The sequence below is a fragment of the Bos taurus genome, chromosome 15, assembly GCF_002263795.3.
Source record: "Bos taurus isolate L1 Dominette 01449 registration number 42190680 breed Hereford chromosome 15, ARS-UCD2.0, whole genome shotgun sequence".
Classification (NCBI taxonomy): Eukaryota; Metazoa; Chordata; class Mammalia; order Artiodactyla; family Bovidae; genus Bos; species Bos taurus.
Window position 1 is genome coordinate 43,003,035 of NC_037342.1, and position 18,973 is coordinate 43,022,007.

At 41.8% G+C, this 18,973-nt stretch overlaps 1 protein-coding gene across 1 annotated transcript in view; it reads right to left on the reverse strand.

Annotated features, from left to right (window-relative positions):
• SWAP70 (switching B cell complex subunit SWAP70) overlaps positions 1-18,973 on the reverse strand; it is a 144,278-nt gene that overhangs the window by 84,836 nt on the left and 40,469 nt on the right. The window contains exon 2 of the mRNA XM_024975336.2: positions 12,796-12,875. Coding sequence (XP_024831104.1) covers positions 12,796-12,837 — 42 coding nt within the window. The 5' untranslated portion in view covers positions 12,838-12,875. The remainder of the gene's footprint in view (positions 1-12,795; positions 12,876-18,973) is intronic.

Consider the following 18,973-nt stretch of genomic DNA (forward strand, 5'->3'; position numbering starts at 1 on the left):
GGGGTGGCATGGGGTAGGATATGGGAGGGAGGTTCAAGAGGGAGGGGACACATGTGTACTTATGGCTGATCCACCTTGTTGTATAGCAGAAACCAACACACCATTGTAAAGCAATTATTCTCCAATTTAAAAATATTTTTTAAATGGTATCATCTCTCAAAAAATAAATAAATAAAAATAAAAAGACTCCATGCTTTCATGAGTGCCTCATGCAGGAGGCACAGGTTTGATCCCTGGTCAGGGAATGGCACAGCCCAAAAATGAAAGAAAGAGATGGAAGATTTTATTCAAGCCTACCTGAAGATTATAATGCGGGAAGCAGTCTTTCAGAAAGCTCTGAGGACTGTTCTGCCTGTTAGAGGTCAAAGCACAGCTATATAAGTTTTTGAGACAAAGGGTTTTATATCAGAAGATATACTGACAGTGGCCACAATCAGATCTGCATATACAAAGTGAGTCATTATGACCCCTTATAAGATGAAGATGGAAAACATTCTCCTAAGGAGCTCTGGGTAATGCAGATGCAAGGAGAAGGAAAAGGCCCAAACAGATGGAGAGAACTTTTATGTTTAAATTTTCCTTACCTTGCCATAAAATATGAATTTTATTTCATCACCTGAAATGCCCCGTAATCAGTGGGCACAACCTAGAACAAAAAGCAGAAATGCTGAGCAACTGTGCCTGACGTTGGCAGATATGGGAGTGGTGTCCAGCCCTCAGCCACAAGGCCGCTGATAGCATCTTTGTGACTGCTGTCACCCCACAGCTTCCTGAGAGGAAGCTTCTGGTTCCATGAGAAGTTTCATAAACCAATGCCAGGATTTACATTCTCAGAACCAGGACAAATTACAGTCTCTTTAGCTGGTAAAATCAGCTCTCGGGGGTTATTGTGAGGATCAAGTAAAATTAACAGCCGTGAAAGTGAGGCATAGTCACTAAAGCCTGTCCAAATGGGACCGACAATGGTAATAAACAGGAAGGAGAATAATGGAGTTCTGATGCCAGCAAGAACAAAATCCTCTGAGGCCTTAGGGTTGGGTGACTTGCTCAAGGTGCAGAAGCAGCAAAATCTGATCTTTTAACTGTAAGAACTAAAAGCCTTCTCTGACATCACTAGCTGAAGCTTAGGGTGAATCCCGTGTTCCACAGAAAATCCTTATTTAATCATCTTTCACTGAGACCAAGACCAGATCTACTGCCCCATGGAATAGATCCATGTATGAAAATTCCATGTCAGCCTGACCCATTAAGAATAGGGATGAGGGTAGAGTCGAGAGAAGCTTCACAGACATGGAGATTGGGTCTTTTTTTTTTTTTTTTAAATTGACCTACAGTTGATTTACAGTATTGTGCCAATCATCGCTGCTGCTGCTGCTGCTAAGTCACTTCAGTCGTGTCCGACTCTGTGCGACCCCATAGACGGCAGCCCACCAGGCTCCCCCGTCCCTGGGATTCTCCAGGCAAGAACACCGGAGTGGGTTGCCATTTCCTTCTCCAATGCATGAAAGTGAAAAGTGAAAGTGAAGTCGCTCAGTTGTGTCCGACTCTCAGCGACCCCATGGACTGCAGCCTACCAGGCTCCTCTGTCCATGGGATTTTCCAGGCAAGAGTACTGGAGTGGGGTGCCATCGCCTTCTCTGGTGCCAATCTCTGCTATACAGCAAAGTGACTCAGTTATATACAATTCTTCTTTTACAGTGTTTTCCATTATGGTTTATCACAGGATATTGAACATAGTTCCCTGTGCTATACAGTGGAACCTTATTGTTTATCCATTCTAAATGTAGTAGCTTGCATCTGCCAACCCCGAACTCCCTGTACACCCCTCTTCTTACCTGTATCCCCTCTCCCCTTTGGGAAGCACAGGGCTGTTCTCTATATGTCTCTGTTTTGTAGATAGGTTAATTTGTGCCATACATTTAGATTCCATATATAAGTGATATCATATGGTATTTGTCTTTCTGACTTACCCAATTAGTATGATACTCACATCATACTATGTTGCTGTAAATGGTATTATTTCATTCTTTTTTAGGGCTGGGTAGTATTCTATTGTGTATATGTACCACATCTTCATCCAGTCATCTGTCAGTGGACATGTAGGTTGTCTCCATGTTTTGGCTCCTGTGAATAGTGCTGCTATGAACATAGGGGTGCACTCTTTAAATTATAGTTTTGTCTGGGTATATTCCCAGGAGTGGGATCACCAGATCATAGGGAACTCTGTTTTTAGTTTTCTGAGGAACTTCCATATGTCTTCCATGGTGGTTGCCCCAACGTACATTCCCACCAACAGAGCAGGAGGGTTCCTTTTTCTCCACACCCTCTCCAGCATTTGTTATTTACTTTTTTTTTTTTTTAATGATGGCCATTCTGACTGGTGTGAAGTGGTACCTCATTATAGTTCTGATTTTCTTTTCTCTAATAATTAGTGATGTTGAGCAGCTTTTCATGTGTCTACTGGCCATCTGTATATCTTCTTTGGAGAAATGTCTATTAAGGTCTTCTGTCCATTTTTCCATGGGTTGTTTGGTTTTCTGTTGTTGAGTTGTATGAGCTGTTTGTGTATTTTGAAGATGAAGCCCTTGTCAGATGTGGAGACTGAGTCTTGAGAATTAGTGAAAGTTCATAGATAGCTAGAGAAGAGGAGGTAGGGCCTTCCAGAAAGAGCTGCATGTGCAAAAATAGAAAAGCAAAAAAAAAAAAAGAGAAGAAGGATGGTGCTTTGGCTATATGATATCATGATTTATAACAAATATACATTTAATCTTGTCCCATTCTGGCACATGGAGAAGGAAATGGCAACCCACTCCAGTATTCTTGCCTGGAGAATCCCTCGGACAGCGGAGCCTGGAGGGCTGCTGTCCATGGGGTCGCAGAGAGTCGGACACAACTGAAGTGACTTAGCATGCATGTGTGCATTGGAGACGGAGAAGGCAATGGCACCCTACTCCAGTACTCTTGCCTGGAAAATCCCATGGATGGAGGAGCCTGGTAGGCTGCAATCCATGGGGTCGCTAAGAGTCGGACACGACTGAGCAACGTCACTTTCACTTTTCACTTTCATGCATTGGAGAGGGAAACGGCAACCCACTCCAGTGTTCTTGCCTGGAGAATCCCAGGGATAGGGGAACCTGGTGGGCTGCCATCTATGGGGTTGCACAGAGCCCGACACGACTGAAGTGACTTAGCAGTAGCAGCAGTACATTGGAGAAGGAAATGGCAACCCACTCCGGTGTTCTTGCCTGGAGAATCCCAGGGACAGAGGAGCCTGGTGGGCTGCAGTCCAAGGGGTCGCACAGAGTCGGACACGACTGAAGCGACTTAGCAGCAGCAGCAGCATTCTAGCACAAGCTCCTAAAACCCTTAGAAATTCCTAAGCATTGACAGCCATAACAGTGTCTTTTGTTATATTAATGAGGTAACTTTGATAAAGAACCTAAGGATATGGGCTCCCTGCCAGAGGAACCAACCATTTAATTGGAGAGTTGGAACTTGGAGTCCCACCCCTTTTGACCTCTGGGGACAGGAATGGGGTTAGAGATTGAGCTCAATCACCAATGGCCAATGGTTTAATCAATTGTTCCTATGTAATGGAACTTCCATAAAAATTCAAAGGACACAGGATTTGGAGAGTTTCTTGGTTGGTAAACCAGAATGCATCCATATTCCAGCTCCCAAACTCCACAGAAACAGAAACTCCTGTTTTCAGAAAACTCACCGTATGTATCTCTTCATTTGACTGTTCATTCATAACCTTTAATACCGTTTGCGATAAACTGGTAATCTAATAAGTAAACTGGTTTCCTGACTTCTGTGAGTCATTCTAGCAAAGCAGTCAAATCCCCAAGGAGTCGTGGGAACCTCTGAGTTAGAGTCAGTGGGTCAGAAGCACAGGTAACAACTTGTACTTGGAATTGGCATCTGAAGTGAAGAGTCGTGGGACTGAGCCTTTAACCTGTCTCCAGGTTAGCTGTCTCCAGGTAGAGAGTGTCAGAATTGACATCAGCTAGTGTTGGAGGATTGCTTGGTGCAGGGAAAACATTCACACATCAAAATTGAAATCAGCATCTTGAAGAGATATATACACTCTCATGTTCATGGCAGAATTATTCACAGCAGCCAAGATATGGAAACAACCTAAATGTCCATTGATGGGTAGTGGGTAAAGAATACAGCACATACACACACACACACACACACATATACAATGAAATATTATTCAACCTTTACAAAGAAGGAAATCTTGACATTTGCAACAATACAGGAGAACCTGGAGGACATCATGATAACTGAAATAAGGGAGACACAGAAAGCCAAATACTGCATGATCTCATTTGTATGTGTATCTAATACAGTCAAATTCATAGACGATAGGAGTAGAATGATAGTTGCCAGGGGCTGCAGGGAGGGAGAAGGAGGGAAATGTTGGTCAAAAGCACAAAGTTTCAGTTTTGCAAGATGAATAAGTTCTGGAGATCTGATGTACAGCAATGGGAATAGAGTTAACAATACTGCAGTATATACTTAAAATTTGCTAAGAGAGTAGATCTTTATTGTTCTTACCACCACAAAAAATGGTAACTGGTAATTATGTGAAGTGATGGATATGTCAGTTAGTTTGACTATAGCCATTAAGATTCACAATGTATACATATATCAAAACATCAAGTCATACACCTTAAACATATACTACTTTTTTAATATTTATTTGTCTGTGCTGGGTCTTCATTGTGGCACACCAGATCTTTAGTTGTGACTCTCAAGATCTTTAGTTTTGGCATGTGAACTCTTCACTGTGGCATGTGGGATCTAGTTCCCTGACCAGAGATAGAACCCAGCCCCCTCCATTGGAAGCAATGAGTCTTACTTAGCCACTGGACCACCAGGGAAGTCCCTAAATATATACTATTTTTACTTATCAATTATACCTCAATAAAGATGAAGGGAAAATCAGCAATGTAAAAAAAAAGTCTTAACATTCTTCATTCTCTTCCTTTCTTCCTCCATGTCTTCCTTCCTTCCTTTCACAAATAAGCATTGAGCATCTTCTGTGTATCAGGTACTGTGCCAGGCACTGGGAATCTACACAGAACATGCAGGTGGTGGGCCCTTCCCCTCATGGACTTAGAGTTGGGTGGATGTCCTGTCCTTTCTGCTGATGACTTCAGGAGGCCATGCCACGTGCGTGCTGCTGAGCACCACTCTAGGATTGTTCACTGGGTCCTCAGAATAGCTTCCTGCTCCTTCTCATATTTTCAATCTTTCCCCATCTCTTCCATCATCTAACCTTTGATACCTTGGTAGAATCATCTGAAGACTTTACTTTCCGGAAACAAAGGACCGAGACAGTAGAGTCAGCTTTCTTTATGATATTTGATTGACACACCATCTTTTAACATATTATCAGACTCCCTTTTAAGCTGGTTATTATGTGACCATCAGGTTAAGTGTATTTTCCTGTTCTTAGTACAGCTTCTGCCTTTTACATAATTCTTTGGCTTACTTTTGTTCACTATATACATTCTTCCCTCATTACACTGACAGAAATAAATACTTATACTTTATACTGTTGGGGAAGTGGAAATTTCCACCTTCAGTTCAGTTCAGTTACTCAGTTGTGTCTGACTCTTTGTGACCCCATCCATGGACTGCAGCACACCAGGCTTCCCTGTCCACCATCAACTCCCGGAGCCTGCTCAAACTCGTGTCCATCGAGTCAGTGATGCCATCCAACCATCTCATCCTCTGTCATCCCCTTCTCTTCCCACCTTCAATCTTTCCCAGCATCAGGGTCTTTTCCAGTGAGTCAGTTCTTCTCAACAGTTCAATTCAGTCACTCAGTCACGTCCAACTCTTTGTGACCCCATGGACTGCAGCACGCCAGGCCTCCCTGTCCATCACCAACTCCCGGAGCTTACTCAAACTCATGTCCATTGAGTCGGTGATGCCATCCAACCATCTCATCCTCTGTCTTCCCCTTCTCCTCATGCCTTCAATCTTTCCCAGCATCAGGGTCTTTTCTAATGAGTCCATTCTTCCCATTAGGTGGCCAAAGTATTGGAGTTTCAGCTTCAATATCAGTCCTTCTGATCTCCTTTAGGATGGACTGGTTGGATCTCCCTGCAATCCAAGGGACTCAAGAGTCTTTTCCAACACCACAGTTCAAAAGTATCAATTCTTCGGCACTCAGCCTTCTTTATAGTCCAACTCTCACACCTATACATGACTACTAGAAAAACCATAGCTTTGTATAGATGGACCTTTGTTGGCACAGTAACATCTCTGCTTTTTACTATGCTGTCTAAGTTGGTCATAACTTTTCTTCCAAGGATCAAGCATCTTTTAATTTCATGGCTGCAGTCACCATCTGCAGTGATTTTGGAACCCCCAAAAATAAAGTCTGTCACTGTTTCCCCATCTATTTGCCATGAAGTGATGGAAGCAGATGCCATGATTTTAGTTTTTTGAATGTTGAAGTTTTAAGTCAGCTTTTTCACTCTCCTCTTTCACTTTCATCAAAAGGCTCCTCAGTTCTTCTTTGCTTTCTGCCATAACAGTGGTGTCATCTGCATATCTGAGGTTATTGATATTTCTCCTGGAAACTGACATTTCTACCTTATCCCTCTTGAATTCCTGTAGGACTAATAATAAAATTGACATAAAATAGATTAACAGGCAAAATGAAACAAATTTTAATTCATGCACATGGAGATGCCATAGAAATGGGACCTAAGAATTGGCCAACGCAGGCAACTTTTATATTTTTTAGATAAAAACAAAACAGTAAATTTGTGAAGAAGTGATGACAAAGAATTTTTGGTTTTGGATGCTCAGTTAGTGAAGAATCTAAACAGAGTTTGGGCTTGGGGTAGTAAATTAAAGAAGTAACAAGGTTTGTTTAGGATTTGTTTGTTCAGGAATCTTGGCCTGAATTCCTTATCTCTAGGGATAGGGTCTCCTTCTGCCTCCAGATGCAGGGAGGGCACCTTTCACATGAGAGATCTATTTCTTGCTTTCAGGGAGAATGAGGGGAGGTCAAAGTATACCTCTTATGTTGGCCATTTCTTAAGTAACTTTATTCAAAATAACCTATATGCTATGAGACACATTTTGGGGTGGCCTGCCCTAAGCCCCAGAACTACAGAAAATGTACCTACCAGAAGAAACAAAGCAGCCAAAAATATTAACACCTACTTTGAAAACTAATAAGAATTTAAATGTATTGTATTATATTTAACCTCCTTTGGCATTATAATTACCTTTTTATATGCTTCTTTAAAACTTTCACTTTGAATCATGGACTTTAGAAATGTTTTAATTAACTATAATTATTATTCTTTTTTGATGCTCAAAGAGACAACATGGCCATTGAGAGCCCTGTTATATTGGCTTCAATGTCCAGTCAGTACTATTTCAAGTGTTTTTGGAAGCATCATTTTCTCAGATACTATGAGCCCTCCCTGGTTTGTCCCTGTTCCAAGACATGGAATTAACTAAGCTTTCAAAAGTCTTGGGAACTTCCCTGGTGGTTCAGAGGCTAAGACTCCATGTTCCCAATGCAAGCAGCCCAAGTTAAAAACCCTGGTCAAGGAACCCGATCTCACATGCCACAGCTAAGACCTGGAGCACCAACTAAATAAATATATATGTATATTTTTTAAAGTCTAGGCTTTTTTAAAGGAGCATAGTAGAATCCAAAATCTGGATATTGGGTGTGCAAATCAATTTGGTAGTAAGTAAAGTTGTTTACAGGTGACAAACTTGAAAAGTATTTTTCTTCCTGAGTCCCCATCAATTTGCATTAAATCTTTCCACTTTTATCCAACTCTTACTTATTCTAATATATGAATATAATAATTTAATATATGTTCTACTTCCTTAATTTTTAACCCCTCACCAAATCTATGATTATAATTTCTTCTCTTTTATAATCTTTGTTTGAATCATCTGTCACCACTCAGAAGTCTCTTCACGGATGCAAATTTGTTTGCATTCTTTTTTTGATCCAAAATAAATTTAGGGCTCAACTGTAAGAAAGATTTTCTTAGCTGTTAACATCTATACCTTAGTTATTTAGAAATGACATGTGTTCTGCTTCAATTTTGATCCTTTTGCGGGAATAATGTAGATATAAATATGAAACAAATGAACAGCTTAGTGTTGTGATCAAATAAAATGTGGTAACAAAGCAAATCTGATACATATTTCATGAGTTGTTATTGTGATAATAAGATAATTAACCATGTATGGAAAAGTTTGCATATATGTTGGTAAGTATACACTTGAAGATTGTATGTCAAAGGTTAGATGGTAGGAGAGCTAAGGGAAGATTGGACGTATGAGAGAGATCAGGAAGCTATTCTGAGGACCCTAAACAGTTCTTGAGTGGTACTCAGCAGCATCCACATGTCGTGGCCTTTTCAAGTCATCAGCAGAAAGGACAGGACATCTACCCAACTCTAAGTCCATGAGGGGAATGGCTTACCCACATGTTCTGTGCTGTATTTCAAGTGACTGCCATAATACCTGACACAGAGAAGATGCTCAATGCTTATTCATGAAAGGAAGGCATGAAGGAAGAAAAGAAGGGAGAGAATGCTTATATTTCTAGTCATTCCAAACAACTGTGTAAATATATAACAAAGGCAGCACAACTAATTGTATAATACAAGCATACCTCAGAGATACTGAGGGTTAAATTCACTTCCAGCTATCACAATAAATCATATACTGCAATAAAGCAAATATGCAATAAAGGAGAGTCTATGAGTCTATGAGTGACTATGCAATAAAGCAAATCACATGAATTTTTTGGTTTTCCTAGTGTATAGAAAAGTTATGTTCACACTATACTGTAGTCTATTTGTGCAACAGCATTGCCAAAAAAAACCCACTGTACCTACTTTAATTACAAAATACTTTATTGCTAAAAACTGCTGTCACCTGAGACTTCTGTGAGTCATAATCTTCATGCAATGGTAAACAGTAAATAATATAAAAAAATCAGTGTTCACATATCACCATAAAAATATAATAATAGTGAAAAAGTCTAAAATATTGTGAATTGATAGACTTGTTCAGTGTAAGGTCACCACAAACCTTCAGTTTATAAATAGCACAGTATCTGTGAAGTGCAATAAGTAAAGCACAATAAAATGAGGCATACCTGCACTAACTAAGCAAAGCTACATAATTTCAGGAAATCCCCCTATGAAAGGGCTGTATGTGTGCTAAGTCACTCCAGTTGTGTCTGGCTCTTTGTAACCCTATGCACTATAGCCCACCAGGCTCCTCTGTCTATGTTGCCATGCCCTCCTCTAGGGGATCTTCACAACCCAGGAATCAAATCCACATCCCTTACATCTCACAGGAGGATTGGCAGGCGGATTCTTTACCACTAGTGCCACCTGGGAAGCACATGAAACAGACACGACAAATGCCACTGATGGAGCACGTAAAGTGTTTAATGATTAAAAGGGTCCCAGCCTCCACATAGTCTATGGTTCCATGTGAACGAAGTGGCCAAAATAGGCAAATCCATAGAGACAGAAAATGCCATCTCTGCTGGTTGCCTGGGGCTTGGAAGAGGAGGGAAATGGGGAGTGAGTCCTAATGAATTTCCCATTGCCATGATGGAAATGCTCTAAAATTGATTGCGTGATGGTAGCACAACTCTGTGAATATACTAAAAGCTATCGAATTGTATATTTCAAAAGGTGAATGATATAGTACGTAAATCTTATCTCAGTAAAGCTGTTACAATAAAAGAGAGGAGGGCAGACTCATGCACACTAGCTCAAGTTTAGAAGATGTCACCAAATCCTCTGCTCCAGCCAAGAATCAATTATATGTAACCCCAAGAGTTCCCTGCTAGTCCAGTGGTTAAGATTCCACACTGCATTTCCAATGCAGGGGGCCCAGATTTGATCCCTGGTCAGGGAACTGGATCCCACATGCCTCAACTAAAGGTCCTGCACGTTGCAATGAAGATCAAAGATCCCATGTGCCACACTAAGACCTGGCACTGCCAAATAAATGAACTTTTTAAATTTTAAATAACCCCAACCTACATAAATAACCTACAACCCTGGCCAGTATGAAATAGTATTATTTTAATTGGAGGTCTAGTAAAATCACTGTAACCGAAAAGGTATCTAAATAAATATTATTTCCATGAATAAGTATAGAAGTAATGAAAAAGAAATTAAATCCATAGTTTTAACAATTCAGACTTAAACGTGGTTATAGCCTTTGTGAGTACTTTGTTTTAATGTTTCTGTCTGCTATTTGGTGTGTTGGGACGTTTCAAATGTTTGAGGAATTAGTCTTACTGGATTTGTGTTTACTATTTGGATTGTTTAAGGGAATTTCAGTAAGTGATGTGGTGATCATTAGGATGGATTTCTCAACAGTCCTTCCACTCTGGGATAATTAGTAAAAGCCAACTGGCCATCCCATTCTCCTCAGCAGTGACTGGTTTAGGAACAGGCATGTGACACAACTCTGGCCAAAGAGATGGGAGTTAAAGTCCACAGAGAGCTTCTGGGAGTTTTCCACAGTTACAAACAAAGGGAAGTAAGAGTCTTGCTTTCTCTGACTTGTGTCTGGATATGACAATGTCACTGCAGCAGCCACAATGCTACAAGCCTGCGGGTGGTGCCCGCACACGGAGAAGGGCAGAACCAAGAGGATCATGACGAAGTGGAGCTGCAGCCCAGGTGCACCGTGCCCACAGCCCACCCCACTTCAGGGCTTTCTGTTATTTCCAGCCAAAACAAACATTTTACAATAGGATTTAAATGTAAAATTGTATTTTGAGAAACTTTAAAAATTTATTAGTTTTGTCAGTTGATTAGGCATATAAATTTGATAAACTGAACATCAATTAGACTGGAAGTTGTAGAAAATGCTTCTCTGCACAGAAAGAAATCTCCTGGACTCTGAAGAACCTAGAAATAATATGGCAAGGCAAATTGCAATGACAGCTTCATGCCCTTGATCCTCATATGAGGACCTACTGGTAACATGACACGTACCTGTGATGTTTATTATAAACTCAGGGAAGGAATCCCAAACAACTGATTTCTGCTGGTATCTGTAGGAATCATAAACACTGGTTTCTGGTGTAGGGCAAGAAGTTTGAGAGCCCAAAGGAACAGATCACTAGTAGCTATGCTCTTTTATCAACAACCAAAGGGGACTTCACAGACCAGGAGTCCCCAGTTCAAATGCCTTCAGGGCCCAGGCAGGGTCCATACATGAAGGAAAATGAGTGGAAATGAAGCAGTAGGGAATGGTGCTCCCATCTACAGGCAGCATTGCTACTCAAACCCAGGTGATGCTATGGTGAGGAAATGCAGCTTTATTGTTGCCAAATCTTCCCTTTTTCAAGAAAAGCCAAAAAACTGGATCATATGAATCATATGAAGTTTTAGATTAGGGCAACCAATTCAATTTTTTAAATATTTATTTGTCTGTGTTGAGTCTTACTTGTGGCACGCAGGATCTTCATTGCATCATTTGGAATCTAGTTGTGCTTCTCAGGCTTCGTAGTTGTGGCATGCAGCATGTGGGATCTTAGTTCCCCAACCAGGAATGGAACCCATATCCCCTGCATTGCAGGGTGGATTCTTTATCATGGGGCCACCAGGGAAATCTCCAACCAATTCAGTTTTAAAAACAAAACACTGCAGGGCCAAATAGAATACATCTACAAGCTATCTGTGGTGCATAGAGTATCAGTTTGCAACCTCAGCTGGTAGGTTTAGAGCACGTCCATAGGATGGATATATGTGGAATGTGCAAACATTTCCTTCTCACAGGAGCTGCTCATATACTGAGATTTGGGGCCACATAGCTGAAAAGATGTAATTCGTAATAATAGCCCAGCAAGGATGAGCTGCAAAACGCACATGCACAGTTGAACAAAATAATCTGTTGTGTGTGGCTGGTCAGTGTCATCTGCTTAAATATCAAACACGAAGACAAAATTTTCATTTCAATCCTTGCCAGAGCCAAATTGGGTATTTATGATTCGTTACCAACATGATCAGTCCTGCTAAAGTCCTTTATTGTGTTCCCAGATTTTATAAATCAGGATCAGTCATTCACTTGCAACCGAAAAATTAAAAGAGAGAGTGAAAGACTTTGACCACTGGCCCAAACGGCACATGAGTCTCAAGAGAGTCTTGTCACACCTCTCTGGAGCTTCCAGCATAGGCCAGCACAGTCCCTGGTCTACAGGGGTCACATAACAAGCATTCACTGGTTTCTTTAAGAGTAAATCCAAGGCCTGTGAATGCCTCTGACTCATAGAAAACTCTGCTCATTTTCATGAGTCTATTTGTGTGTCATTTGTTAAAAACTGTGATATGACACATGGCAGTTAGGAGGAACTTAGGCTAGATATTAAGAACAATTTCCGGACCGACAGACGGTGCAATATTAGAGCAGGTTACAAATGAGGAAGTAGAGGCTCCATCTATGCAGGAAGTTTCCCCAGTGTAAACGCCTGATTCTGTTGGTCAGATGCTATCACTGGTGAGATGCAGGTGATGCTGTGCAGTGTGTCCCTGCCAGTCTGCTCTTCCCTTTTAGTAAGAGCTGCCAAGGGTCAACCAAGGGTCAACCTGCTCACTATCCTAGGTCTTTAACTTATCAAATCCTCATAGAAACCCAGTAAGATAAATTATCCCCATTTCACAGATGAGGAAATTAAGACTTCAGAGAAATGAAATATCTTGCTCAAGTTCATCCTGTTAAATAAATGGCAGAACCAGGATTAGAACCCACCTCTGTGTAGCTTCCAGGTTTAGGCCATTTCTCTCTGGCCATGCTGATACAGGTCCCTTGGGCAGAACACCTGTGGCTACCTGTGGGAAGGAGAGACCAATCAGCAGGTTCAAGCAAGAACAGCATTATGCAAAATAGTTATGAGAACACCGCTGAGGCTCTGCTGAGGCCAAAGAGGAAGCCAGTGTCAGGAAAAGAGAGAAAATGCCAACTGAGGAAGTGACAGAGACATGAAAGGGTGGTAAGGTCAAGGGATATCCTTCCAGAAATGAATCTGTAGTGACTTGGAGAGTCCAGGAAGTAAACACAGTGAAGAAGGAGTTCCTTTCAAGCAACACCTGGCCTGTGAGCTCAAGCTTGCCAAGCAACAGACTGGGAGCTACTGACTCACCAGCTTAGATTTTCCTTTGGTGACTCCTAACTTACTAACAGTGCCCACGGACAATTTTCATTCCCACTCCCCTACCAACCAGTAACTTTCTTTGATATAGAGGAGCTACAACACTATTTCCAACAATGATTCTACAATTTAGTCAAGTGCTTATGTCCATATTCAATATACATGTAATCATGTAAATTTCCTTCTCTAAAAAACTGTCCCTGTTGTTTCTGCCCTGATAGGGCCCAAGTTCTTGGATTAGCATTATTGCTACAATAGAAGAGAGGCCAGCTTGAAAATCAGTAGGTCCCCACAGCCTCCATATGTTAAGCCATATCAAAAAATTCAAGGGATTAGATCTGATAGACAGAGGGCCTGAAGAACTATGGATGGAGGTTCGTAACATTGTACAGGAGTCAGTGACAAAAACCATCCCCAAGAAAAAGAAATGCAAAAAGGCAAAACGATTGTCTGAGGAGGCTTACAAATAGCTGAGAAAAGAAGAGAAGCAAAAGGCAAAGGAGAAAAGTAGACATGCCCATCTGCCATTCAGTGTTTCAAAGAATAGCAAGGAGAGATAAGAAAGCCGTCCTAAGTGAATAATGAAAAGAAACAGAGAAAAACAATAGAATAGGAAAGACTAGAGATCTCTTCAATAAAACTAGAGATACCAAGGGAATATTTCATGCAAAATGGGCACAATAAAGGACAGAAACAGTATGAACCTAGCAGAAGCAAAAGATATCCAGAAGAGGTGGCAAGAATACACAGAAGAACTGTACAAAAAAGATCTTCATGACCCAGATAACCACAATGGTGTGATCACTCATCTAGAGCCAGACATCTTGGAGTGCAAAGTCAAGTGGGCCTTAGGAAGCATCACTATGAACAAAGCTAGTGGAGGTGATGGAATCCCAGCTGAGCTATTTCAAATCCTAAAAGATGATGCTGTGAAACTGTGGCACTCAATACGCCAGCAGATTTGGAAAACTCAGCAGTGGCCACAGGACTGGAAAAGGTCAGTTTTCATTCCAGTCCCAAAGAAAGGCAAGGCCAAAGAATGTTCAACTGCTGCTGCTAAGTCACTTCAGTCGTGTCTGACTCTGTGTGACCCCATAGACGGCAGCCCACCAGGCTCCCCCGTCCCTGGGATTCTCCAGGCAAGAACACTGGAGTGGGTTGCCATTTCCTTCTCCAATGCATCAAAGTGAAAAGTGAAAGTGAAGTCGCTCAGTCGTGTCCGACCCTCAGCAATCCCATGAACTGAGGCCTACCAGGCTCCTCCGTCCATGGGATTTTCCAGGCAGGAGTACTGGAGTGGGGTGCCATTGCCTTCTCCAAAGAATGTTCAAACTACCACCCAATTGCACTCATTCCACATGCTAACAAAGTAATACTCAAAATTCTACAAAGTAGGCTTCAACAGTACATGAATCGAGAACTCCCAGATGTTCAAGCTGGATTTAGAAAAGGCAGGGGAACAAGAAATCAAATTGCCAACATCTATTGGATCATAGAAAAAGCAAGAGAATTCCAGAAAAACATCTACTTCTGCTTCACTGACCATGCTAAAGCCTTTGACTATGTAGATCACAACAAACTGTGGAAAATTCTCAAAGAGATGGGAATACCAGACCACCTGACTGCCTCCTGAGAAATCTGTATACAGGTTAAGAAGCAACAATTAGAACTGGACATGGAACAGTGGACTGGTTCCAAACTGGGAAAAGAGTATGTCAAGGCTGTATATTGTCACCCTGCTTATTTAACTTATATGCAGAGTACATCATGAGAAATGGCAACCTGGATAAAGAACAAGCTGGAATCAAGATTGCCGGGAGAAATATCAATAACCTTAGATATGCAGATGACACCACCCTAATGGCAGAAAGCAAAGAGGAACTAAAGAGCTTCTTGATGAAGGTGAAAGAGCAGAGTGAAAGAGCTGTCTTAAAACTCAACATTCAAAAACTAAGATCATGGCATCTAGTCCCATCACTTCATGACAAATAGATGGGGAAACAATGGAAACAGTGACAGACTTTATTTTTCCTGGGCTCCAAAATCACTGCAGATGGTGACTGCAGCCATGAAAATAAAAGACACTTGCTTCTTGGAAGAAAAACTATGACAAATATAGACAGGGTATTAAAAAACAGATACATTACTTTGCCAACAAAGGTCTGTCTAGTCAAAGCTATGGTTTTTCCAGCAGTCACATATGGATGTGAGAGTTGGACCATAAAGAAGGCTGAGCGCCAAAGAATTGATACTTTTGAACTGTGGTGTTGGAGAAGACTCTTAAGAGTCCCTTGGACTGCAAGGAGATCCAACTAATCAGTCCTAAAGGAAATCAATCCTGAATATTCATTGGAAGGACTGATGCTGAAGCTGAAGTTCCAATACTTTGGCGACCTGACGCAAACTGCCAACTCATTAAAAAAGACCGTGATGCTGGGAAAGATTAAAAGCACGAGGAGAAGTGGACAACAGAGGATGAGATGGTTGGACGGCATCACCCACTCGATGGACATGGGTTTGAGCCAGCTCTGGGAGATGGTGAAGGACAGGAAAGCCTGGTGTGCTGCAGTCCATGGGGTCACAAAGAGTCGGACACAACTGAGTGACTGAACAACAATAATCCATATCACCTTTCCTGCTTAACAATTGTGACTGAAGAATTGGTATTTTTATTGCAAAATCAGTCAAAAAACAAGGTCCAGGCAAACTTTGGAGTAGGGGTCCCCTGTAAACTATTTTAAGAGGTGATGTGGGGGACTTCCTTGGTGGTCCAGTGGCTTAAGGTTCCATGTTCCCAATGTAGAAGGCCTGGGTTCCGATCCTTGATCAAGGAACTAGACCCCACATGTCACAACTAAGAGTTCGCATAGCACAACTAAAAGTTCCTGCGTGCTGCAACTAAGACCCAGCACAGTCAAATAAATAAATAAAATTACCAAAAAACACACACAAAAATATGTGATTTGAGGGATTTCCCTGATGGCTCATTGGTTAAAGAATCCGCCCTGCAATGCAGGGGACGTGGGTTCAATCCTTGGTCGGGGAACTAAGATCCTACATGCCATGGAGCAGCCAAGTCCGCCAGCCACAACTACTTAGCTTGTGCACTCTGCAGCCCATGTGCTATAACTAGTCTGTGCCCTGCAACGAAAGATTGTGCATGACGCAATGAAGATCCCACTACAACTAAGATCCGATGCAGCCAAATAAAGAAACATAAAAGAAATTTTAGAAGATGTGTTTTGGATCCTTCATCCCCTCTCTTGAGAGTTCATTTCCTAAACTCCAGTATGGCCCCAGTAGCTCCAGTCTCTATGTTCAGATAGGAAATCCAAGGATTACAATGAATACAATCTCAGAGACACAGAAGAGATTCACTGGGCTGGCTGTCCAGCTGCTCAAGTAGATCTGATATCCAGTTCCTTTAATTAAACTCAAAAATTCCTGGAGGCACAGGTCTCAAGAAGAAGGAGGGAGCCCCAAACATGTCCTGCTGATCAGTGCCTTTGGAAAATTCTTTCATTCAGTCTGTACTTTCCTGAAGCCCATTCCCCAATTGTGAGGGCAGGAAGAGAAAAATAATCCAGAAATCAAATAAGTAAACAAACCAGAAGGACTTTACTTTTCTTTGAATGGCTTTAGGTTGGCCAGATCAACAAATCAATACAAGGACACATCTTCCTGAAATTATTTCTCACCCTACCCTCCCAGGGGTTTCCCAGGTGATTCAGTGGGTAAAGAATCTGCCTGCAATGCAAGAGACATGTGTTCCATCCCTGGATTGGGACGATCCCCTGGAGAAGAGCATGGCAATCCAGTCCAATACTCTTGCCTGGAGAATCCCTTAAGGTTACAGGCTCCTCTCCTGCAAAGAGTCAGACACCAATGAAGCAAATGAGCATGTACACACCTACCCCTCCAGTCACTGTGAAAAAAGTCAGAGCTGACTGGCCTATGACTGCACTGAAAGCGTAAAGTTCCCCAGTCCTTCAAGAGTTTGGCCTAGCACAATTCTGGGAAATGTTGGGGATTTTAGGCTCATTCAGTTAACCCATAATCAATTTTTGAGTACTTTCTATTTTCTTTGTGCTGAGTCAGAAATAGTGAAATACCCACCAAGGATCTGACCAGGACACAGATCCTGTTCTTTAGCTGCTCAGGGTGCAGTAAAGGAGATAAAGCATGAATTTGATGGCTGTAATTGAAGGAAGAAAGTGATACATGCCACGAGAGAGATAACCAAAGAATAATCATCATTTATATTTGAATGGGGCTTTCTGAAGTCAGTTTCCTTATATTATCTCACTTGCTCCTTGACACAACTTGTGGTGGGCATCTGCCATAATTCTCATTCAGCATCGTTTCCCCCTCTGGGTTAAGTGTACCCTAACCTCTCAGGGAAGAAACTCCACCCACCCGCTCTGATCCTGTGTCCTACTCCCAGGCCTGCACCCAGGGTCTGAGGTAGAACAAGTTTCCTGGGCCCCAGCCAATCCAAGCATGGAGTTCTCCTAGCCATTAGTGACCACCTCAGGGACGGGCACATCACTCACTGAGGGCAATGAAAATTCAATTAGGATTTCTTTGGTTTTGGTCACACTGCAAGCTTTGTGGGATCTTAGTCCCTTGACCAGGGATCCAACCCAGGCCTCAGCAGTGAAAGCACAGGGTCCTAACCCACTAGTCATCCAGGGAAACTCCTAGTTAGGACTTCTGAGAAAGAGATTCCAAATGAGTCTGCTAGATTTAGAGCACAAAGACTGTGTGTTCTGGGACTGCTGCCACTCTTTGAACCTAAGCCTGAAGGTGACAGAGCAAAAAGCAGAACTGAAAGGAGGAGAGATACCAACTCTTGATTATATCATTTGAGCCTGGACTTCACCCCTGCCTGAAGCCATCTCTGCCCCTCAACTTTTCACCTGTACAAACCAATAAATATTGTTTCATCAGAAGCCAATTTGGGTTGGGTTTTTCTGTCACTCAAAAGCAAAAGAGTCACAAAAGAAACTTTAACTCCATGGGGTAGATATTTGTACCTCCGTTTTATATAAGAAAAATTGAAGAATTTCCCTAGTGGGCCAGTGGCTAAGACTCTGCATTCCCAAGGCAAGGGGCCCAGGTTCAATCCCTGGTCAGGGAACTAGATCCTACATGCCACAACTAAGAGTTTGTATGCTATAATTAAAGGTCCAGCATGCCACAGCTATGACCCGGCACAGCCTAAGTAAACAAATATTTTAAAAAAAAAAAAGAAAGAAAGAAGAATTGAGGCTCAGATCGCTAAAGAGTAGAAAAACTAGGTCCCGATATCAAGTCACAGATTCAGTCCTTCATACCATAGCTGCTTCCCTCAGTGACAGAAACTCAGAGGAAACACAGGTAACTTAAGGAGCACCAGCTGAGCCGGACTTTGAAACGCAGCTTGGATTTGGCCTGAAGTGATGGCGCAGTATTCTGAGTAGTGGGAGGGAGGTTCATGAGGGAGGGGATATATATATATACTAATGGCTGATTCACACTGCTGTACAGCAGAAACCAACACAACACTGTAAAGCAATTATTCTCCAATTTAAAAAAACAATGTGTTTAAGTATTTTGGGTGAGGAGTAATATGAAAGTCATGGATGTGAGAAACTTCAGGGGTACTTGGAAAATAGCAGGTACTTGGGTGTATCAAAAGATTGGGTGTGTAAGAGAAGATAATAAGAAGTAGAGTTAGGAACATACTTAGGATCAGAATATTTGGGGAACAATCTATAAAAATACTGAATCACTATG